The sequence below is a fragment of the Sinocyclocheilus anshuiensis genome, unplaced genomic scaffold, assembly GCF_001515605.1.
Source record: "Sinocyclocheilus anshuiensis isolate Anshui unplaced genomic scaffold, SAMN03320099.WGS_v1.1 scaffold714, whole genome shotgun sequence".
Lineage (NCBI taxonomy): Eukaryota > Metazoa > Chordata > Actinopteri > Cypriniformes > Cyprinidae > Sinocyclocheilus > Sinocyclocheilus anshuiensis.
In genome coordinates this window covers 1,149,024-1,173,968 of record NW_015546068.1, presented here as the reverse complement: position 1 = coordinate 1,173,968, position 24,945 = coordinate 1,149,024, and the positions used below count along the sequence as shown (strand labels likewise).

Sequence of the window (24,945 nt, the reverse complement as noted above, 5' to 3'; positions counted from 1 at the left end):
ATTCTGTGTTGTTCTTTGATCGTTCATGTTAACTAATACAGTTAAATAATATTAATGACTGAAACTTAATGTTAAAGCGTGACCTATTAAATTAAAGATTTCCTTTACTAAATTTTACAGTGGAAAACATGACATGGTGCACCTTAAAGGAATAGTTCAAGCAAAAATGAAAATTTGATGCGAAATTTACTCACCCTCAGGTCATCCAAAGTGTAGATGAAGTTGTTTCTTAGTTGGAAAAGATTTGGAGAAATGTTTCATTACGTTACTCGCTCTCCATGGGTCCTCTGCAGTGAATGGGTGCCGTCAGAATGAGAGTCCAAACAGCTGATAAAAACATCACAATAATCCACAGCACTCCAGACCATCAGTTAACATCTTGAGAAGACAGAAGCTGCGTGTTTGTAAGAAACAAATCCATCATTAAGGCGTTTTTAACTTCAAGCCATCGCTTCCGGCTAAAATAAGAGTCCATAATAACACTTCCTCCAGTGAAAAAGTCCATCTCTTGTTGTCTCTCACATGGTCTCTCTCACACCTACATGTTTGTTTAGAGCTGTTTTGGACTGTTTTGGCTTGTAAACAGTGCTTGATCTGAGCATATTTCTATCCTGATTCAGACGAGAAAGCAATGTTATGGATTATGGACTCATATTTTAGGTTGAAGCAACGATTTAAATGTTAAAAGTAAAAAGTTAAAAATGACTTATTGATGGATTTGTTTCTTACAAACACGCAGCTTTTGGCTTCAAAAGATGTTAACTGATGGACTGGAGTGGTGTGGATTACTTGTGGATTATTGTGATGTTTTTATCAGCTGTTTGGACTCTCATTCTGACGGCACCCACTCACTGCAGAGCATCCATTGCTGAGACACTGATGCAATGCTACATTTCTCCAAATCTGATGAAGAAACAAACCCATTTATATCTCGGATGGCCTGAGGCTGAGGACATGTCATTATTATAAACACCTGTTTTACTTTCCCCACCCATCTGCTCGCAGTTCCAGTGGAGACATGTGAGTTTTTAGTTTGTTGTCTTGTTAGTGAACACATTAGTCTGCAGAGCCCTCATAGTGTCTCCTCCATCAATCTTTTCTCTTTCAGAAGATCCCCTCACTCATTGGAGGTGAATTCCCACCCCGCCGGCAGCCCAACAGACCCGTCTGCGTTCCTGCCACTGAACTCTCCATCTCCGCTGGAAACAGACACTCTGCAGATTGAAGAAGTTCAGCCGCCCGCCAGCGGCACACGCAAGGCTAAAGTGCTGTATGACTACGACGCTGCAGACTCCAGTGAGCTCTCGCTGCGGGCCGATGAGGTGAGCAGATGTTTGATGGAAGATAAATGGTCTGATATGGGTCTAAAAAGGGATGTTAGGGGCTGTGAAAATACTGTATTATAATTGCATAATATCCTAGCTCACATTTCATGATCCAATCAAATTGTGATGGATAAAATTAGGTCCCATCCTAAATTATTTCTTATTGAATATTCTGTTTCTGTTGAAAACACCACATTAATTAAAATTAAAATGAATGTTTATTATATGTCACATTTATGTTAAAATTAAAGGAATTGTGAAAGGTTTATCATGATGATTTAATGCATTATAAGTTGATATTGGGTAGTTTATTTATTTATTTTTTTATTTTTTTTAAGTAAAAATGGGTGATATATTGAATTTTTAAATATATTTACAAAGAGTTTGCTGGCCATGTGAAATTAAACATTGTGAAAATAGTTGAGAACATTGAAAAAAACATACAGTGATCATTTTTAACTAGATTTTTAATGTGTTTTGGTTCTTGCATTAAACATTTTATTATATTTGGCTATAGTGGCAGTTTGGTTGAACTGATTCTTTTAGGACATTTCATCTGAATATTGTTGAATATTTAAAATGTTTGCTATAAAAACCATCTATTTACTTAATTGTAGACTATTTTAATGATCCAATCAAATTGTGATGAATAAAATTAAGACCCACCATAAATTCTTACCCAATATTCTGTTTCACTTGAAAATGACACATTAATTTTATTTAAAATTGAGGCTTATCGTGTCAAAATAATGTAAAAATTTAATGAATTGTGAGTGGTCTTTCATGGTGATTAAATGCATAATAAGTTGATTTAGGCTAGTTTATTTAATTTAATTTAGTTATTTATTCATTTATTTATTTTAGTAAAAATGGGTGATATTTTAAATATTGAAGTATATTTACAATGATTTTACTGGCAATGTAAAGTGAAATATTGTGAAAATAGTTAAAAACAATGAAGAAAACATACCATGGTATTTTTAACTAGATTTTTTATGTGTTTTGCATTAAATATTTTAAAATATATTTGGCTATAGTGATAGTTTAGTTGAATTGATTTGTTGAATTGAAATTGTTTTTTTTTTAAATCCATTTCATTTGGATATTGTTGAATATTTAACCTTTTTCCTATAATAACCATCTGTTTACTTCATCATAGCCAACTTTTCATGATCCAATCAAGTTGTGATGAATAAAATGAAGTCCCGCCATAAATTATTTCTCACTGAATATTCTGTTTCAATTGACAATACCACATTCATTTTAATTAATGTTCATTGTATGTCACTTTAATGTTAAAATTAAATGAATTGTGAATGTTTGAATATATTCAAATATATTGAATATTCAAATATATTGACAGTGATTTTGACAGTGATTTTGCTGGCAATGTGAAATTAAACATTGTAAATATAGTGACGAACAGTGAAGAAAACATTAACAAACTAGATTTTTAATGTGCTATGGTTCTTGGATTAAACATTTTGTAATATATTTGGCTACATTTACCATTTGGTTGAATTGATGATTCCTTTTAAGCCATTTTATTTAAATATTGTTGAATATTTAGAATGTTTGCTATATCTATTTACTTGAAAAGCATTAAGACTCTAAATTAATTAATTTCTCTTCTCTGATTGGACGATCAGCTCATCACTGTGTACACAGTGCCTGGAATGGACTCTGATTGGCTGATTGGAGAGAGAGGAAACCAGAAGGGGACAGTGCCTGTTACATATCTGGAGCTGTTGAGCTAAAGAGGCGAGACACACACACACACACACACACAGTTTCCACTCTTAACACTCAGCAATGAGCAAATAGATTCATGGACAATTATGAGATCAACCCATGTGTGCATCTATTTACTGAAAAGCAAATATTGTGTGTTTTCATGCATGTCAAGGAGATACTGATTGACTTGGCTTAATTTTTCTGTTTGATTTTAATATTAACCCTTTAGGCGCCAGGGATTTTTGGAAAAATGCTGGATTTTGACATTAAGATTTCAGAAGCTTGTGGCTTAAAATGGCTTAAAGATAGAGATCTACTGTAAATTAGAAAAATGTTGGGCATGACCCAAAGTTTATGTAGGGTGTAAATATACTCGTCTAATTTGCATAATATGATGTCATCAGGGGGCGGCCATCTTGAATTTCATTATATTCAGGAAATAGTAGATATTGAATTGATGTTTGAACTTATTTGAGTTTAGAAACTGATGAGCATATCTGTTGGTTTCATTTGTAATGAGGTTCCAGAAGTCATCAGTCAGAAAGAGGGACAGAAAGTCTAAGGGTGCAGAACTGGTCAAATCTTTCTCTCCTAGATAACCAACAGACTCATCAAAGTGTTTGATCCAGTCCTGATACACTTCTTCATTTCTCAAATAAACCCAGCCACCATTGTCATCGCTATTTCCAGCCCTATTTAGATCCAGATCACCCCTGCTGCCTCTACCACGTCTCCCGGCTCTCCCACACACAGCATGGCCACGTGTACCGCGGCCACTCCCACCTCTTTGGGGCGCTGGATCCAAAGAGCTAGTGCTACTTCCAGCCCTATTTCTCCTACCCCTGCTGCCTCTACCTCTAGCAACAGCTCTCCTATGGACACTACGACCACGTTCAACGCTGCCACCCCATCCCAGTTGGGCAAAGGGTCGAAATGATCACTTGTTTGTGCTTCGTGAACACTCTCGCCTTGCACGGTGGCACCATTGTGCAGCAAAGATGTACCGGGAGAAGCGCGATCATTAGACGACCGATTGTCATTTCCAAAAGGCAAATATTCCCCTTCAGAGTCAGAATCGGTGAATACCATTTGTAACACATCCTCACGGTACAACTTTTTATTAGCCATTTGGCGATTGGCTAATAATGTGGCGATTGGCTCACAAATCTCACAATTTACTTGCACGCTATGAGCTGAACTGCTTCTGCATCAATGACAGGATAGCTCACTTGCTCTGCTATTTCCTCGAACACTTTGAATAGGAACGTGACGTAATTTTGGTCTAGAATCGAAGTACTACATGTCTGCCATCTAGTGGTAGGGAATACAAATTAGATATTACACCATGTTGTCTTGTCGCAATTTTGCGACTTTGGCGCTTAGAGGGTTAATAAATCCTTTTTTATTAATACTATAAATCAAACCCTTATGAATTATTAAATAGTGGGATTAGTCAGCATTATAATTCATAGAACATATATTGTTTTTTAAAATCACTAAATCACACAAATACTCACCACTACAAAACAAACCTCAGAACTAATAATTGATTCACAAAATGCCTGAAACATCCACTCATTGCGAACACATGTATGTATGTGCCTGTTTTCTACACTAAAAACTGTTCTGTGATCAGTCAGAATGTCTTTTTTGCCTTCAGTATACAGATAACAATCTTAACTCAGCTTGTCCTGGAGCTGATGACATATATAAACTCAATTTTAAACATTCAAATGTCATCTAAGCCGTCTAAGCTCTATAATATTTGCACTGTTTGGCGATTTTGTTTACTAGCAGACCTCCATAAGCCAAAATTAAACATGGCCTTAACCGCATCTCAAACAGACAGATGTAATGTAACAAGCTCAGCGTGCATTACGGTACATAATGTATACAGCATCTGTTATAAAATTTCCATGGAGTGTCCATGTGATAGAGATCAGAATATGTATGTTGATCTCCAGCCTTAAATTCTTCATCTGCAATTTTTTTTTCTTGCATGAGGAACAACAGTGCAATAATACCTGCTCATGCTCAGAAAATTTACATTTGCTTTGCTTTAAGTGCCACTTAAGTTAGTATTGTTTTGAAAACTCTTTTAATTAGACAAAATGTAAACAAATCATATGAAGTATCTCCATATTAAGGCCCATTTTGACATGATTTACAGAGTTTTACTGTAACTATTGTTGTTTTGAAATGTGCTGTTGCCACATTCCATTGTTCTTTTAAAGGAATAGTTCACCCAAAAATTTAATTTGTTTAAAATGTCCTTATCCTCAGGCCATCCAAGATGTAGATTACACCACGTTATGTTCGAGAAGCTGCAAAAGACACAGGCGCAAGTGGAATGCAAGAAACATGGTGACATTAATTTTTATGTAAATATAATGGGCAATATATTGTCACCAAAAATTATTGAGGGCATGTACATCTATTGTGCGACAAGTCGATATATTGATTATTGCGACAGGCCTACAAAATAGTAATCACTGTTGTAGGAAAGAAGATTACAACAAAAATTTTGGAGGGTTACAGCTGTCAGAAATGAAGTGTAGAAGCCCTGCTTTGAATGACTTCAGCTCATCTGCGGCTGCAGGACAGCACTAGTCTCTCACACTGCGCTGCTGTGATCTTGGTCCACTCTTCTTCCACTCTCTTTCATAGTTCAGTGACAGTAGAGTAGTTTCTTAGCCATAATTTTTTCTCCAAGAATTTTCCAGAGATTTTCGATCTGGTTTAGATCAGGACTTTCGGCCGGCCATTTCATTATTTCTGTGTTCTTGGCTTCAAGGAACTGCTTTACCCGTTTTGCATTGTGACGGGAGCATTGTCTTGCATGAAAATTGCAGGCTGATTGGGAGATGCTTGCAGGAAGGAACCACATGTTGCTGAAGGAGGTTCTGATAAACATTTGCATTCACTCTGCCATGTATCTGTATAAGAAGCTCAACTCCTGCTGCAGAAAACATCCCCAAACCATGACACTTCCTCCTCCACCTTTCACTGACTTCTTTACACACTCGGGCTTCAGTCTTTCCCCAGTTTGATGCTGAACATAATGCTTCTCATCATCAGACCCAAATAAATTAAACTTGCTCTCATCACTAAAGTGAACTTTGGACCAGTTCTCCTCTCTCCACACAACATGCTCCTCAGCAAAGGTGAGTCTGATGAGAGGCTTCATCACTGCAGAGTGTGCTTTCAGTCTGACTTCTCTTAAACGTGCCGAAACAGACCCGTACCCTGTTCAGCGCTGAACTGGCAAGCAATTCCAGCTGCTGTGTTGAACCGATTCCCCATTGAGAGTCTCCGTATTATTCTGTCCTCTCTTACATTTGTCTTACATGGACGACCAGCCTTTTTGGGGGACTTGAATGAATTAGTGTCATTGTAAAGTTGCAATATTCTAGAAATCACAGATTTGGAATGACCAGCTTCTCTTGCAGTGGCTGAAAAGGTCATCCCTTTGGCCTTCATTTGGATAACCTCCTGTCGCAGGCTTTCAGTCACCTTAGAGCGGCCTGCCATCTTGCAATCTCAGTGAAAATGGGAATAATGTTGCTAGTTAAATAGGGTTTGTCATATAATTAAGAAAATTAGCACCAGGTGCCAGATTAACATCAATAACATGGAGGAATCTGTAAGTGCTCTAATTTTGATCGGAGTACTTTTTCAAATATCTCTTAAGTTTTTTTTATGCTGTGCTTCAGAATACAATTAATTTATGAAATATGCTTAAAACGGCCCTTCTACTCCTGTTAGGATAACTTCAAATAGGACTAAGCAGTGACCTTGAAATTTAGGAAAATGTAGATTGTTCTCTAATTTTGATCTCCACCGTAGATTTCTCCAAATATGATGATGAAACAAACTCCTCTACATCTCTGAGTTTTTTTTTTTTTTTTCATTTTTGCGTGAACTATTCCTTTGTCTCGTCTACTGATTTAAATGTTTTGCTCTGTTTTTATGTCTCAATAGCAACACTTGAGATCACAGCTATAGAGCAATGCATGAGTTTCATAACCTCTCAAATTATTCTGACTGATGTATTTTATAATAATAATAATAATAATAATAATAATACAATTTTATTTATTACTGTAGTACATAATTTCTGAAACCCAAGGTTGCTCGATCTGTGTTGATTTAAAGCATACCTGATTGATTCATGCCATAATGACCTGCACTGCACTGCACAACCTGTTTTATATGACACCTATTAATATATCTATTTTTAATTAATTTTAGACCTTTCTTAGTTTAGAGTTTGGCTTCATAGCTTAATTTCTGTTTATTTATTTTATTAGCGTCAAAGTGCAGCTAAACATTATTTCGATATTGTGTTCAATGTGCAGTATTTATTGTTTTATTTTACTTCTGATTTTTTTATTTTTTTATCTTTATTGTAAATCATTGTGGTTTATGTACGTATAATGGCCAAAAACTGAACTCGTGAAGAAATGAACCCATGTAAACCAACATGGAAATGTCTTTTCTTCTGAGAGGAAGCTCTTGTCTATGACGCCCTCTTTTGGTCATTTCTTGTTCTTCCAGCTTTTTTGCTCTTTTGCTCTTCATTGTATTTAATGGCATCTCTCCAATCCATGTGGAGAGAATCAAGCTTAATAATGCAATAAAAGCCTTTTTATTGCTATATATCGGTTTCAAGGTCTTTACTGATAATTTAAACACATCAATTTTGGTTTACTTTTTATTCAGTGCAACATGCATACATTAGGTTTCACACAATAGTGCTTATTACAAACATCTAGAGACTGTACACCTAATTCAATTTGTTAGCAATCATAGGTGATGGTAGTCTTTATGCAACTAAGTCAACAAAGAAAAATACAAGGTTTATTACCAGTGACAGGAAGGTCATTCATTTCCTGTTTCAGGAACAAATGCATGTAGTTGAATGTAAATACAAACTCTATATAAATGATTGACTTCTGAAAGTACATATCATAGAACATGATGCAATAAAATCAGGGTTGAATCTGTTTAACATGCAAGACATTAATATTTAAATACAACACTTTGTGCTTTTCACTTGTACTGCTATACAGGAGTTTCAGTTCTGTCTGCATTTACAGCATATTGTACACAAAGAATCAAATGTTTAAATGACATTTTGATCAGTATAGATTTCTCATACTTCCATTTGGGTGAGTTTTCATGACTATTAGTACCATTTTCCTCATTTTAGAATAGCAGTAAAGAATGAGAAGTAATAGTGTACCTTCAAACAACATCTTAGTTTTTTTTCTCAGCAATTACAACACCGTTTAAAAGTTGTGTAAGTATTTTTTTTAAAGAAATTAATACTTTTATTCAGCAAGGATGCCTTAAAAGGATCATAAGTGACAGTAAAGATATTTATAATATCAAAAGATTTCTAAGTCAAATCAATGCTGTTCTCTTCAACTTTCTATTCATCAAAGAATCTTGAAAAATGTATCACGGTTTCTACAAAAATATTCGGCAGCACAACTGCAGCAAATCAGCATATTAGAATGATTTCATGATCATGTGACACTGAAGACTGGAGTAATGATGCTGAAAATTCAGCTTTGATCACAGAAATAAATGACATTTTACAATATATTCACATAGAAAACAGTTATTTTAAACTCTAATAATATTTACCTGTTTTTACTGTATTTTTGATCAAATAAATGCAGAAGAAAGTTTCTATGCACAGAGCACTATCACTACATAAATAATCCAGCCCACAAAAACAAATGTGCCGAACATCAAACTGAACATGACAAGCAGACGAGCCTTCTGGGATGTTTTCTCAGCTTCACGGATGTCACCCCTGGTCAGCGCCGCACGGGTCTGTAGAGAGGTCAGAGGTCATCATTAATGAGTATCACTATATTATTTGTACTCGTATGTCTTTGTACTAATGCGTTGTGTTTCAGGTGCTCACTTCATACGAGTACATGACAGCGACGAGGCCGCTCATGATACAGCAGAAGATGGTCACCAGCAGAGACTCAACCAGATAATCTTTAGGTAACGGCGGCTGCTCATCTCCCAGTGGCGGCCCGTTCATGTACTGAAATTCAGTGTTAGACATTTAGATCCAAACAGCAAGAATAAAAACCTGAAGCTCCAGACCTACAATCAATCATTAGTTATTTAGTTGATGCTTTTATCCAAAGTGACTCACGGTTTACTTATAACCAGGAATAACCCTCAGAATAACCTGAATTTCAAGATTTTGTTCAAAGAGAGAATGGTAACACTTTACAAATATAGCTACAAGCAGCAATTAAGAGGCCAAGCACAAAAGAGGTAAAATGAAGAGCTAAGGAGCTGTCTTTAATTACTCAGTAAAGACCAGGGTTCTCCAAACCTGCTCCTGGAGAGCAACCTTCCAGCAGACTAAAGTTCCAACCCTGCTTTAACACACCTGTGTGTAATTAAGTAGCCCTGAACACCTTGATTAGTTGGTTCAGGTGTGTTTGAATAGGGTTGAAGCTGGTAGCATGGTTGGAGACCCCTGTTAAAGACATTTGTTGATACAGCATTTTACTACTAAACTCAAAATAGCCGATGCACAAAAAGGCCAACATAGGAAAATTAGGTATCGTTCGATTCGGTATGCTGTTCCAAATCTGATGAGGATCTAATGATTTTTGGCCAAACTGGTCAGAAGTTATAAGCAGAAATGTCCATTTTTAATATCTTTTGACCAGTAGGTGGTGCTGTGCCGAAACTACTCATGTGCCCTCAGGTCATGCTTGTTATAACACATACCAAGTTTGGTCAGAATCCGCTTTGCAGAGATACAGCCTCATGTCCATTTTTGCATAAACTACGAAAACAGTTTGGTATATCAAAAAGTTTTTGATGACTTTTTGCCAGAAAGCTCTGAAGATGATCTGAGCCAATTTTGGACAAACCGTCTAGGACGAGTTCGAAACTCGAAAAAATTGCGAATAATCTTGACCCGTAGAAATTTAAATTGTGGCATGCATTTGACTCGGTATGAGCCAAGGAATCGGAAGAAAAAAGAATTTTGCTTTTAGACCTTTCAAAAGTTAGCAGAAACTTGAGTGTAAATTTGGCCTATTGGTGGCGCCAGAGAGTTTGAGTTAGAGACTCCAAATTTGCTATGGTTAATATTGAGACTGTCTTGTATCTGTCTGCCAAATTTCATAACTTTCCCGCAAGCGGTTCTATGGGCTGCCATAGACACCCAGAGCAGAAGAAGAAGCAAAAACTAATGGATACAATAGGTGCCTAATCACCTTCAGTGCTTGGGTCCTAATGATAATAAAATAACACTGCCTCCACATAAAAAAAAAGTTAAAATGTAAGATTTTTGTATTTGAATGGCATATAAAATGTCCATCCATTTGGATTACACTGTTTTAACACAAACTAATAAACTTAATGTGATATTTCTCAGTCGTACATGAATAAAACTGGTCCGATTTCTGTAATTGTACTAAAAATGGTTTAAATACACAATAACTAGGTTTATACATTTATCATCAATAAATCCAAATTGGTTTCAGTCTCAAACATTTTAACTAAATTAATTTAGTGCTTGTCCCACAGCCATATTTTAACAATATTCCTACTTTTTAACTGATTGAATGTAATTGTTTTCACAATGAACAGAAGTATGCTGATTCTAAGCAATTTGAATAAATGCATTTTGAAAATATTATTTAAAAAATCTAATAAATGCCTATAGTTAATAATAAACTGCCATTATATATTTTTTAATGCATTCATTGATGTATGACTGAAATACACTGTAAATGTTGTAAATAACACAACTGGAGTTGGAGTAGGTTTTACACACACACACACACACACACACACACACAAATGCTTTCTATTTCAAAATGTCATGTTTAATTCAATGTGTTGCTTGCCATTTCTTTATTTAATTGTGAAACTTTCTAGCCATTTCTGAGTGAAAATGGTTTATACACCTTTTTTTCAGTGTATGCATCATATTAAGTTGATTAGTTTGTTAAAACTGTAATCCAAATGGATGCAAATTTAATGTGCAATTTATATACATAAATCTTTAGGCCTAGTGTTCGGGTCACATGACTAAAGCTGTACAAACTAGAAATATTCACTGCTAGTTAGATTACTTACAAACTGTAGTCCGTTAATACTGACTACAGATTACATGAAGAAACAGTCTACGTAGAACGCAATCTAGGTTACTCATTTCATGTAATGAATTCTGACTACTACTTAGATTACTTTTAGATTACTTTTTACCGAACTTATTTTAAACTTGCCATTAAATGTACCCCATTGATATAAAAAAGCACAGAGAATGAAAATATATTTCATTCTTTGATATCAACGTCATAAAAATGCATTAAACATTACATTACTCCAGGGTTTCTCAGCATGGGGTTAATGTAAGAACTGCAGTGGGTTTGACTGAGTTGATAAAAAGCTAATAATTAATCATAAAAATGCTAAATTAAAATAAAACACTAGAACACTAAAAATAGAAATGTTTAATTTGTTTACCTGCATGTCTATGTGACCAGAAATGTTATCAGAAAAATTTGAACATGCAAATGTCTTGTTAAATTATTGAAATATTCACTTCCGCAGGGATATTTCAACTAAATATTTTGTCAAAGTGGTTTGGCTGAAAAAAAAAAATTGTGAATCCCTGCATTACATGAACAAACATTAATAAACATGAAAACGGCAGTGACTTGTTAGAAAGGAAACTTTAAAAGAGAAAAAGAATTAGGGAAAATCAATAAATTATTTGCTGCTATTGTGTGAATAATATGTAATCCATAAAAATTAACCGTAATCTGATTATGAGCATTTTAAAATGTAATGTAATCTAATTACGAGTACTTGATTTTTGTAATCTGATTACGTAATCCAGATCACATGTAATCTGTTACTACCCAGCACTGGAAATATTGTTTCTGCTTGAGACTTGATGAGTTAATCAGCATCACATTTATGAGTTTATCCCCCGGTTTCACAGACTTTCTTTGCCTGCACATTTGGGTGCATTATGCAAATATTCCCACACAGTGACATAGACGTGGGGGCGTGTTAGAAAGAGCCGTTTTAGGGGGATGTGGCAGAGTCTTTGATAAAGAATATCTCTTTGGTTTTGAGACTTTAGTCTTTGCAACTTCAGGGATCTTACCTATTCACGAACAGCTTGTAACACTCCAAAGAGAAAGGAAAACTTGAAATCGCATCATATGACCCCTTTTAACTAAGGCCTAGTCCTGGCTTAAAGGTTTAGTTCACCCAAAAATGTATCTGTTTCCTACGTTGTTGTGATTTAATCTGAACGAAAACAGCGTATCCGCGTGACGCAGCTGACACAGAACAGCATACGTTGTTTACGTCCAGCTGATATTCTGCAAAATGGATCCAGGGTGATGCGGAGGAGACGAATTGTTGAATGAAGTCGTTTTTTTCCGTCTTTCTTTTGTGCACAAAGTATTCTCGTAGCTTCATACAATAGCAGATGAACCACTGATGTCACATGGATTATTTTACAGATCACCTTGCTACGTTTCTGGACTTGGGAACATTTCAGTTGTGTTGCTGTCTATGGGAGGGTCAGACAGCTCTCAGATTCCATCAAAAATATCTTAATTTGTGTTCCGAAGATGAACGAAGGTCTTACGGGTTTGAAACGACATGAGGGTGAGTTATTAATGACGGAATTTTCATTTTTTGGTGAACTAACCCTTTAAGCGAAGTCCCGTTTGTGAAACCAGGCCTATGAGTGTTAGAGATAAAGCTAGATCTTACTATAGTGTAGGACGGGTAGGCGGGTGGCGGGAGGAAGGAGGGCTGGTAGAAAGCAGGATTGGCTCCAGGTTGACAGGCGATGACGGGCTGGTTGGGGTACTGTGGGTACATGAGGCAGGCTGTTTTAGGATCCGGTGGGCTGTATGGAGGAGGGTTGGGTGGGACGCTGCTGGTTGGGCCGGTGCCTCCAGCGGGACCCGTGTACGGCGGGTGGAGGGTGTGGGTGCTGTCCGAGTCGAACGCCGGGTTCAGGGTGCGGTTGCTGTCGGTGTCGTATGCGTGATGGGCCGTTTGGATGCTGTCCGTGTCATTCGCCGGGCCGGCGGTGAGGATGCTGACCGAGTCGTATGCAGGAACGCTGGGTAATGTCGTGGCTTCTTTCTGTCCGGAGGAATCATGAGCTTCCTGGAGCCCGGGAGACCCGGGATGTGTTCGATCATCGGGGATGTTTGGAGGAGCGGCTGATGAACGGGACACACAGATGAGAGGTTAAAGGTGATGTTATTTTTTCTTTTATTTAAAAATACACTACCATTCAAAAGTTTGTGGTTGGTAAGGTTTTTGTTTTTGAAATAACTACACTACCATTCAAAAGTTTAAAATAGCTGTTTTGTAAATATGTCATAAAATGTCATTTATTTCTGTGATCAAAGCTGTATTTTCAGCATCATTACTCCAGTCTTCAGTGTCACATGATCTTCAGAAATCATTCTAATATGCTGATTTGCTGCTCAAGAAACATTTCTGATTATTATCAATGTTGAAAGCAGTTGTGCTGCTGAATATTTTTTGTGGAAACTGATACATTTTATTTTTCAGGATTCTTTGATGAATAGAAAGTTCAAAAGAACAGCATTTATTAGAAATAGAAATCTTTTGTAACATTATAAATGTCTTTACTGACACTTTTGATCAACTTAATCCAAGCTTTTCTGTTGTTTTTGTGCATTTTATTTTGTAATGGTGTAATGCATTTAATGCATTAATTTAATGCATTTTAATTTAAAACTTTGAAATATTTGTTGTAGATTATTTTTAATATTTTTGCCATTTAAAAATGTTTTATACTACAAAAACTATAAAAATACTTTAAATAAAATAAAAATTTAATTGAAATAAAATAAAACTAAAATCTTAAACTTATTTTAGCTAGTTGCCAAGGCAACATTTCTCATTTTTGTTTAGTTTAGGTACTAAAATAACTTGAACTAATAAATAAAAATTAAGAAATACTATGTACAAAAAAAAAAAACTAATGAAAAAAAAAGACTAAAAAATAAAAAACCAACAAAATTACTACAATTACAGTAAAATTATAAAATTACAGTGAAAATAGAAATAAAATCTAATTCATAGTATATAAATAGCTCTAAAATAACACTGGCACAGACAAAACAGGTTTCTTATATCTCCTGTTTTCTTTTCAGTCCTTCAGTCAAAAATACAGTAAAAACAGTAATATTGTGAAATATTACAATTTAAAATAATATTTTCTATTTAAATATATTGTAATATAATTTATTTTATTTTTTATTTATTTATTTTTTTTTATTAAGTGTGCACTGAATATCATAAATGGCTCATTTAAAATATATACTTTTTTTTAAAGAAACATAATGAAACATTTAACAAGTTGTCAAGTATTTTGGTAAGTTGTCATGCTGTAATTTTTTTTTACTGCATTTATTTATTTGTTTAATCTTAAAATACAATTAAAGTGAAAATATAAAATTACAGTGAAAATAGAAATAAAATCTAATTCATAGTATATAAATAGCTCTAAAATAACACTGGCACAGACAAAACAGGTTTCTTATATCTCCTGTTTTCTTTTCAGTCCTTCAGTCAAAAATACAGTAAAAACAGTAATATTGTGAAATATTACAATTTAAAATAATATTTTCTATTTAAATATATTGTAAAAGGTATAACATTTATTCCTGTGATGCAAAGCTGAATTTTCAGCTTCATCACTCCAGTCTTCAGTGTCACATCAAACAATGACGAGAGTTTGAGAGTTTACAGTAATTGCATAAGAACGCTTTGGCATTGGCTGTTTTCTTTAGAAAATATAAACATCGAGTGATTTTTGCATTTTTGTGTAGGTGCTGCTGCACACAGCACTGTAACATTCCACCTGAGAGTTATTTGAAACTCACTGTCCATTCAGAAACTCTGCTCGGGGAGAAACCTTCACCTCCACGACAGCCCATCAATTATTCACTGATATACAAGATCCTTTAACACTCATTACCAAATGATCAGGTGCTTTCTGAGATGTTCTCTGGTGAGCCATTTTTCTTCTTCAAATGAAGAACTGTTGAATTCAGGTTGTTAGCATGAGCTCCTCTAAATGTTGGTCAAGCCTCATTGAGTTTCTTATTCTGTCATGCTGTAATTTTTTTTTACTGCATTTATTTATTTGTTTAATCTTAAAACAGCATTTTAGGTTTGTTTGCAGATTATAATTTTTTTTTTTTTTGCTGTTTAATAAAAGTTTTGTACTTTATAATTGTTTTGCATAAAGACATGCTCAGACATTTCATTACTTGAAATAAAATATGTTAACTGAAATCTGAAATGAAATGTATAAAAATACTTAAACTTGTTTTATTTCAGCTAGTTGCCAGGGCAACATTTCAGATTTTTGTTTAGTTTAAACTGAAGTACTACAATAACCATAAAGTAACTACAACTAATAAATAAAAATGAATACATAATATAGACATATTATTTACAAAATAATAAAAATGGCAAAACAACAATTATTTATAAATTACTAAAACTTTAAGTAAAATTAAAGTGAAAACAGAAAATATAAAAATTAAAATCTAATTCAGAATATTAACAAAAACTATAATAGTATATCAATAATACTAAAATAACACTGGTTCCAGCAAAAGGAGATCTCGTCTCCTATCTGCTGTTTTCCTTCAGTCATCATGTCTGTGTGTTTTATAAACAGATGCGTTTATGCAGCTACACAAGTCCTATGAAGCTCAAGAAGTTTCCATGAGTTTGCGCTGGACTGAAAGCATGAATGATAAATGCTGGTCATTTTACCTGGGTCCATCAGGGACGGTCAGAGGTCATCAGGATGCAGAATAATCCTGAGAAATATCCAGCGGGAGTGTGTCGGCGTTCAGGATCAGACGTGCGTGTGTCTGTGTGAAATGGCTGTGGCTTGTGTGCTCTCTCTCTCTCTCTCTCTCTCTCTCTCTGAACAGTATCGTGTTTGTTTAATAATTGACGTCTTAGACTGTGTGCTTGTGTTTATGAGTGTCCTTGTGAACATACCTGCACGTGTCTGTTATTGTAAACAAACGTGTCATGCATAAAATAATTAAATTTAACAATAATAAAATAATAATAATATTTTTAAATTATAAAAATGTTTTGTTTTGTTTTTTAAATATAAAAGTTGTCATTTAAAGGATATATATATAACACTACCTCTAAATGAAATTGTTTATATATGTATATATATATATATAAACATTTTTATAATTTAAAAATGTAATTATAAAATGATAAATATTTAAAATAATATAATAAATATATATATACTTATATGTATATAAATCAATATATTTTAAATTATAAAAATGTTATTTTATATTAAATTAATTATTAAATTACGTTTATAATAATAATTATACACATTTTATTCAGAACATCCAACACAGTCTCATAGGAAAACTGATGTTGACTTTTCTAATGCATCTCCTGTAGCTTAAACTAGAAGAAAGCCCTTTATTTCACCATTAAGGTCTATGCTAGTGTACATCCTACCAAACATTATTAACAGTTACCAATAGAGGGCACTGATTAACTGACAGATTAATGTTTCACTCATGCCTAGACTAGATAAAATGATGACTTTGCATGGCACGGGTTTCGTTAAAGGACTAAGTTCATCCCTGCAGGATGTAAATTAAATGCACACAATTAGTAGAATAAATTGATATTCACACACACATTTAAAGTGTTTGTGCAATATTGATGAATGCATTGTTGCTCCATTAGTCTGATTTTCATAATCATGCATGCTTGATTTGTGATCATCTCCTACAGTCGTCCATTGCTGCAGATGTGTTGATGTTGCCTGCTGTATTACGCCAGCGTGGAGACATTCTGTGTGAACACATTGTCAAATGGCATGCTCAAAAATACAGTTATTCATTAATACATACAGTTATAGTAGAATTGCAAAATTTGACCATGCAACAATTATCGGTGACTGTTTATTTATTTGTTTGTTTTTATTATTTGTATTTTTATGATTAGATTATATTATTTTATTTTTATTTATTGAATGCATGTAATTATTCAGTAGAATTACAAAATTTAGCCATGCAACAATTATTGTTGACATTTATTTATTTATTTCCATTATTACATTAGAATGTTATTTGAATTATTATTGTTTGTTTTCATTATTTGTATTTTTATGATTATATTATTATAACATATTATTTTATTATTATTTAATAAATGCATGCTCAAAATGCAGTTATTCAGTAGAATTACAAAATTTAGCCATGCAACAATTATTGTTGACATTTATTTATTTATTTCCATTATAATTTAGACACGCAACAATTATTGTTTATATATATATATATATATATATATATATATATATAAAATTTGTATTATTTTATTATTAATATATTTAATTTATTTTATTCTTTTTATTTTGTATGATTATTTGTTTCTATTAATTATTAATTGTATTTATTTATTTTTATTTACATGCATTTGCATTAAGTACATTTGATAAGTTTGTTTCAATTCCATTAAATGTACCTTTCAGTGAATATCAGCTATGATCTGTTCCTCACACAAACATGTTTCATATGTTTCTAGAAGACTTCGCGTGCATAAGAAGCTCAATGTCTGCTTTCATTCGGTGGGACAAAAAGGCAGCTTGAAGATTTTGCTAAAATCATGTAGTAATGATTAGTACCGATGGTGAGTAATAACACTATCCACTTAATTTTTCATGGCAATTTGTTATCCTTATTTTTTTTTTCTTAAAGTTAAGTCAATTAATTGGGTTCAACTAAATGCAAAGATTATGAACATGTTGATAAAACGGTATTCTTCACTGCAGCTTCATTGAAAGTATAGGTTCAAGTGATTTTAAATGAATAAACCATCCAAAGGTAACTCCAGTCAAGACACGTTTATTTAAATTGTGATTTAAAATACAGAGTGTAAACAGGAAAATAATAGTCAAATTCAACAATTATGAAATGGATTCAGCTAAATAAAGCAGCTCTAGTGTCAATAGTGTCATTATTCAGATCAAGTTTGTTCTCATCCAATAGTGTCAGTGATATTGAAATTATTACTGAATATTAATTGTCTTTTAGACGGACACGACTCTGTTCTCTCCCTGTGAGTTTAACGTCTGTATAAACCAACCCGATCTCATGAAAGTGCGTATAAATAGTGTATTAGAGACTGTATGAATGCGTTGGTTGCTGTTACTCGCGCTGTAGCCTCTTGAAATTCGCGATAGCTACTGAATTGAAGGGCCTCAGGTACAACATCTTCAGTCTCACTTAACGATCCGCAAAATGTGGATTTCTTAAGTTCTTCAGGAACTTCTTTAGGAACTTGACCTTCTGGTGTCTTAGGCCAACAGCTACTAGATTACATCAAGAAGGCTGGACCTCGTTTCAATCGTGTGTCTCCCGTTAGCTTAGCCAATGACAACCCGCGCGTGATATCATCGGCAGGATTGGTTGCCCAGAATCAGAATGCAGCCAAGCAAGAACTGTGGTCGAGTCAGACCAGTATACAAATTGACGGATGTCTACAGTCAGTTCTTTCTTCAAGACGTCTCCTAGCTGTGCTCCTGTTAACGCAGCACAGAGCTCCAAACGAGCAATGGAGATCTGTTTCTTCGGAGCTACTCTTGACCTTGCAGCCACAAAGGCTACCTGAACATTACCCTGATCGTCTTCAGAACACAGGTAAGCTACTGAACCGTAAGCTCTTTCAGAAGCGTCACAAAACACATGAACACTTCGACTCGTGACAGGGTACTGCAGGCTGGAACTGTAGCATCTTGGCAGACAGATTTGCGACAAGTGTGGGAGCTCGCTCTCCCATTGATGCCAACTGGCTAGCAGATTCACGGGTAAATTGGGGTCATCCCATTCCCGTCTTTTGTCCCATAACAACTGAACAATGATTTTTGCTCTTGTGGTATACGGAATGAGATACCCAAGGGGATTGTAAAGCTTGGCTAAAGTGCTATAGATCTTTCGCATGGTAACGTCACCTTCTTCTCTCTGGTAAGGTTTGTACCCCAAGGTGTCAAAGCTACAGTGCCATATCAATCCAAGGGCATTCTCCTGAGGGTTGACTGTTTCTTGGGTGAGCCAAATCTCACTACTGTTAGACTTTATGCCATGGCACCACAGAAATCGGAGGAAGGGTTTGTCTTCCTCAAGGAGACGGACTTGATGAAACATGCCCTTCACGTCACTGCAAAAGGCCATGGGATATTCTCGAAAGCGGAGGAGAACTCCCAATAGGCTTGAGCCTATGGTAGGGCCTGGCAAAAGGTGCTCATTCAGGGACTGACCCTGATACTCAAAAGAGCAATTGAACACCATACGGTCCTTGTTGTTGTGGTGGACCATATGATGTGGTATGTACCACGATCTGGAACTCGAATCACACTCTGCAGATGTCAAAGGTGTGACATAACCTGCCTGCAGCAATTTCTGAATCTCTGACTCATAAGACGCAGCCTTCTTAGGATCTCCAGCTAGTTTCCGTTCAGTGCTGCATAACAGGGCCATGACTGCTTCTTTGGGGGCATCCAAGGGAGGAAGCGACTCTTTCCAGAGTAGGGGCGTGGCGTACCGCTTTACATCATCTACATCAATCCTGATGGTCTTCTCTTCTAGGATGCGAATCGCCTCTGCATCTTGTCGAGATCGACTGACTACCTTCTCAGATCGAAAAGGAAGAGTATCCAGTTGCCAAAGCTTTTCAACCTGTCCAAACAACTCAGCCTCAGGAGAGACACAAGAAATGAAGAGGCATTCTTGAGGCTGTAAGTAAGGCTTAAGAAGCCTCGATGAACCTTGTAATGTCCATCCAAGCTTTGTGTTAACTGCTGCTGGTCCTCCAGGGGGCCCCAATCTGACCGGCTCTACAGGCGTGATTAAGTGCAGATAGTCTGATCCAATAAGCACCAAGGGCTATGCTCTGTTGACATCATGCAAAGGCAAATCTTGAAGATGGCGGTATCTTCGTTGCAAATCAGAGATAGGATAAGTATGCTGAACCAGATTTAACTCTTTATAGCGGTGAATGCACCCTTAATCCGGTACGATCTGTCAGTGTACGAAACCGGAGCGATGGAGAAGGATACAGATCTTCCATGAATGGTATGCACCTCTTGTCTTACTGTACGAAGAGCAAGATCCTCCATTTCACCTTGAAGGCCTAGACGTTGAGCGGCTTCATTCAGCAAGATAGTTCGCTCAGATCCGTCGTCTAGCACAGCATAGGTTTCCAGTGACTTATCACCATTCTGAATAATGACTCGACTTAACTTAAGCAGCACTTGCTTGCTACTCGTGGGCCGAACCAAATATAAGGTCTGAGCGGCAGGACTAACTGTGCTTGTGGGTTTCCCTGACACCTTGATGTTGCCTCTACTCTGTATATCTGTGCTGGCATTAACATCATGGAGAACATCGAGATGCCTTCTCTCACATCTTTTGCACTTTGCCTTCAATGTGCATTTGGATGATGAATGCCCTCGTCCACAGCGCCAACATCTGTTGCCTGTCCTAATCCAACTTTCAATCTGCTCCTTAGTTAAGAGTTTGAAGTTGGAGCACTGATTCATGTAGTGCTGAACTGTGTCACAGAACGGACAATACTTCTTAGGCTTCTCCTGTGGTCTGTTTGAGTCTGCTTGTCCAGCCTTCGGATTCTCTACTGCTCCTACTCTCTGCTCTCCGCCATGAAGAACAGTAGTCAGCTTTCGGGGCACAAAGCCAGTTCGCTTGTCTTTGCGAGCACTGTATTTCTCATGTTCAGGATAGGTGCCATACTGGGTTCCTTCAACCTGCACACGAACCTCGTACTCCAGCCAGTCTGCGAAATCCAGCAGCGTTGGGATTGGAGTATGAAGAGGGTTAACAAATCTCTTAAAATTAGCTCTTAGGTCGTGTGGCAACTTAGCTAAGAGGCGAGAAACATGTGAGCCACACTTCAGTTCAGTCCAACCTGGGCTACCTAATTGATTCAACATCCCAACCAGTGCTTGGACACGAAGGGCAAATCCCTTGAAAGACTTCACATCCCCACTCCTGATATTGGGCCCGTCCATAAGGTTCGTAATCCTTTGTAATGCCAACTGATGTGGCTGCCCATACATATCAGTGAGTGCTCTCATTGTGTCAATGAATGGAGTACGACTGTGACTATAGGAGTCAGCGACAAGCAAAGCATCTTCCAACTTAAGATGATCCAAAAGTATTTGGAACTTAAAAGACTCAGAAGCGTCATCAGGAAGAACATTGTCCAATGCAAGCTTAAGCCGAGCGAATTCTCGGGGATCATCCCGACTGAAATCTGGGATTGTAGGAGTGGGCCCTCGATATTGCATCGGTGGAGGATGCAAAGGGCGATAACTCCCAGAATGGCCCAATGAATGGTGAGAACGATCAGGTGTACAAAACTGTCTATCATCTTGACTGCACTCTTGTCTCCAATCATCTGGAGAATAATCAAAGCGGTCAATCATAGCATCTTCCTGTAAGGAACGCACTCTATCGCTTGAACGGCGATAGTAAGGATCTGTTGATGGTTGATAAGAAACATTACGAGAGGGCATACTGGGCCGCAACAAGGAAGCATCATCTCTATGGCGATGACTAAGATCAGATGGACCACGTGTCCGTAATGGAACATTAGTATCATAGCCAAGAATATGTGGCGAATCATTCTTGCTATCATGGTGTGAGGTATATGAAGGAGTTGACATACCTGAACTAGGCTGACTATCATTCTACCTGCCTACTCTCTTTAGACCGTCTGTCAGTTCCTCAATGAGATCTTGTTTGCAACCACGAACTGCAAGGAGGGATTCATCTCCAGGTGGCACCAAAGGAGTATGTTCTGCCCGGCTAGGATTCCCATCATCCTGAAATGTCGCCTGCATACTAGTAGACTTTGGTGTTGATGACACCCCAGCTCCTTCTTCCAAAGGCTGCTGCACAGATACTGAAGCCGGAGAAGCTAACACAGGAGAGTTAGCAACTATATCAGAGAGGCGTTGCATATCTTGTCTCATTTTCCTATTTCCTCCCTCATTTCTCGAATACAAGCAAGCATATCGAACTGGTCATCTTCGAACGGGAGCTGTTTCTGTGGATAGGTCCATTTTTGTGTATCAATACCACGAGTTTTCGTTTTTATTTGGCGTACTATTTATACGCATTTTCATGAGTCTTTCAGAAGCTGATTTACTCTGATTTGCAACTTTCTGTAAATCTCGACTCAACCAGGTCTTCATATTTCTCATATTTCTGTCCGTATGAAACACCAGCAGACTGAGACTCAGAGATTATGATGATCTCGAACACATGAGTTCAGTCGAGTCAGTTCATCTCAGCTTTCATTTTCGCTTAAAATTGGTGAAGAAAATGAAAGAAGCAGTTCAGAATCTCAACGGTTTGCTTTTATTCCCATGGCTCTTTACACTGAATCTCCAAACCACCATTGTGTTCATCTGTGTTCCTGCTGTTCATTATGAACGGATGATTCGCCTCCTTTTGTTGCTTTCTGAGTTAATCAGATTATGCCGGTTAAATCTCTTTTTGCTGACTACTTCAAGCGCATTCATTCATCAGGCCTGTTATTAAACACTGTTTTGTTTCTCTAAACTGTAATAGCACGAGGTTTATTCAACAAATAAATAAATAAAATAAAAATGTAAAAAACAGCAGTCAGAACTTCAGCATAAAAATATTTTAGTAACATTTTAGGTTTTACAGATTGAACTTCCATTAACAGTAAAAAAGTAAAAAAAGCTTATTAACCGACTATGTTAATATACTGTACTTTTTTTTGTTAATAAATGCTTTTATTCATCAATGACACATTAATTGATCAAAAGTGAAAGTAAAGACATTTATAATGTTATAAAAGATTTCTGTTTCAAATAAATGCTGATCTTTTGAACTTTCGGTTCATCAAAGAATCCAGAAAAATGAAATGTATCTCAAAAATAGTTGAATAGTTCTGTGCAACTCTTTGGAAAATGCAATAGTTTTGTGAGCGAATGCAACAAAGCTAAATACTGATTTTTGCAATAAAATTGAGAGCAAATAATATGTAATGTAATGTCTATGTAATACTACTAACTGGAGATCATCAATGGCGTTCATCTCATAAACATGGTCATTCTGACGTGACTTGAAGGTGATAAAAAGTTTGACCGTGTCTACACCGAACGCAAGCGGCGCAACAAAATACTATAGAACTCATTATAATCAGTGATGCTGTCAACACTGGATGTTACACTGTAGCTGTTGCGGCGCGGCAACAATCGCGTCCGGTGTAGGGGGAGCGCGGGCCACAAAGTAACGCGGGGTAAGTTGTAACACACGTAGTTTAAATATTTCCACACATGCTAGCATAACCAAATTTTCAGCATTTACTAGTTACCATATCAACATTATATTGAGACAAAAAGTGCACCAAAATTCAAACGTTTTTTGAAGATATCGCTGAACATTTATTTTACCATAGTACATTTTTCATCTCAGTTTTTATTACTAATTTAAAATGAGACAAATCTGCAATTATTTTAATTTCCAATCTGTTATTTATCAGTTTCGATTATTTTTGAATGCTTCGCTAACTATCAGAAGACAGTAACCGGTTTTAAATTCCAGTTGCGCAGATGGGGCCCGTTGTAACACTGCGTTACAATGTGCCCTGCCGTGCTATTCTATGACATTAGTGATGTAATTCAGACTATTTACTTTAATACATTTTAATGATAAACAACGAGAAACAGGTGAATAAATACTGACAGTCAATGTTTGATGTTAAGAAATTATTATTTCAAGACATGTAAAGCATTTTGGCTCGTTTATGTGGGCCGTCCCAAGCATGGTTGCAATGTGTTCATTGTCAAATTCCAAAATCAGAATATGTTTAATTCTTAAAAAACGCCATTATTTTATTTGAAATAAATAATTATTTTATTTTATTGACAAAATATTTTAGCTTGTCTTGTATGTTTTTTCATGCGATCAGATAACATTTTAAGCTGTCATATGGTCATGTCACAACGTGCCCCTCAGCTGTTACAATGTACCCCACCTATGGGGCATGTTGTCACATTTCACTTCCAATTTTTGAGGGTAAATAAAGAAAAACGTACACACTGTAATTATGAAACAAAGCGACATATTTGTACTAGACAAGTGTGAAATTACTGTGGATAAAAAAATTATGCTCTGAACCCCATGTGGATTTACACAAACTGAGAAAGTCAAAAAGTGTTACTTTGTGCCCCGCTCTCCCCTAGACACGGTGTTACAGTCTAATTTCTGTTTAAAATGGCAATCATTAACAGTGTCTGTTGGCTGTTTTAGCTCCTGCAGTGATTAAATAGATGTAAACATTGAGTGTGACATCATGCATCTCAAATAGCAAGTTGTGCTTTGGTTTCCACACATGCTTATACTGTATAATACTTGAGTGAAAAACTCCAGAGATGATGAATGAGGCGAAACATCCGCGTCTTACTCGTAATCGCTGTGGAATTCCTTCAGAGTGACAAACATGTGGGATGAGATGGAGTGGTTAATAAATCTGAAGAGCAGAAGAGCAGAGGCAGCTGGAGATAAGAAAGAGGAAAGATGTTTTCATTGTTCTGTCTGCTAAAGCTGTGTAAATGTCTTTGGGAGATGATTGAAACACAGTTCCAGAAGAATATATCACATTATTTTATCTACACTGTAAAAAAAAATCTGTAGTTTTTACAAAATAATTTTGGCAGCTGTGGTTGCCAGAATAATTTTGTAAAAAATACAGAAAA

At 36.0% G+C, this 24,945-nt stretch overlaps 2 protein-coding genes across 5 annotated transcripts in view; one reads left to right on the top strand and one right to left on the bottom strand.

The window, feature by feature from the left end:
* Positions 1-3,394, top strand: part of LOC107699667 (endophilin-B2-like) — a 35,946-nt gene extending 32,552 nt beyond the window's left edge. Inside the window, exons 10-12 of one of the 4 annotated variants that reach the window (XM_016500997.1) lie at positions 1,006-1,020; positions 1,112-1,322; positions 2,975-3,394. In XM_016500997.1, the coding sequence (XP_016356483.1) occupies positions 1,006-1,020; positions 1,112-1,322; positions 2,975-3,082 (334 nt within the window). In that variant the 3' untranslated portion in view covers positions 3,083-3,394. Of the gene's footprint in view, positions 1-1,005; positions 1,021-1,108; positions 1,323-2,974 lie in introns of all 4 variants that reach the window. The other 3 variants (XM_016500996.1, XM_016500999.1, XM_016500998.1) reach the window with 3 other exon arrangements.
* A 5,322-nt stretch (positions 3,395-8,716) lies between these two features.
* Positions 8,717-16,035, bottom strand: LOC107699638 (extensin-like). The gene is made up of 4 exons (XM_016500955.1): positions 15,915-16,035; positions 12,852-13,312; positions 8,998-9,126; positions 8,717-8,903 (listed from the first exon to the last, which is right to left on the bottom strand). The coding sequence occupies exons 1-4, from the start codon at positions 15,922-15,924 to the stop codon at positions 8,757-8,759; spliced, it is 747 nt and encodes a 248-aa protein (XP_016356441.1). The 5' UTR covers positions 15,925-16,035; the 3' UTR covers positions 8,717-8,756.
* Between the last annotated feature and the right edge of the window lie 8,910 nt (positions 16,036-24,945).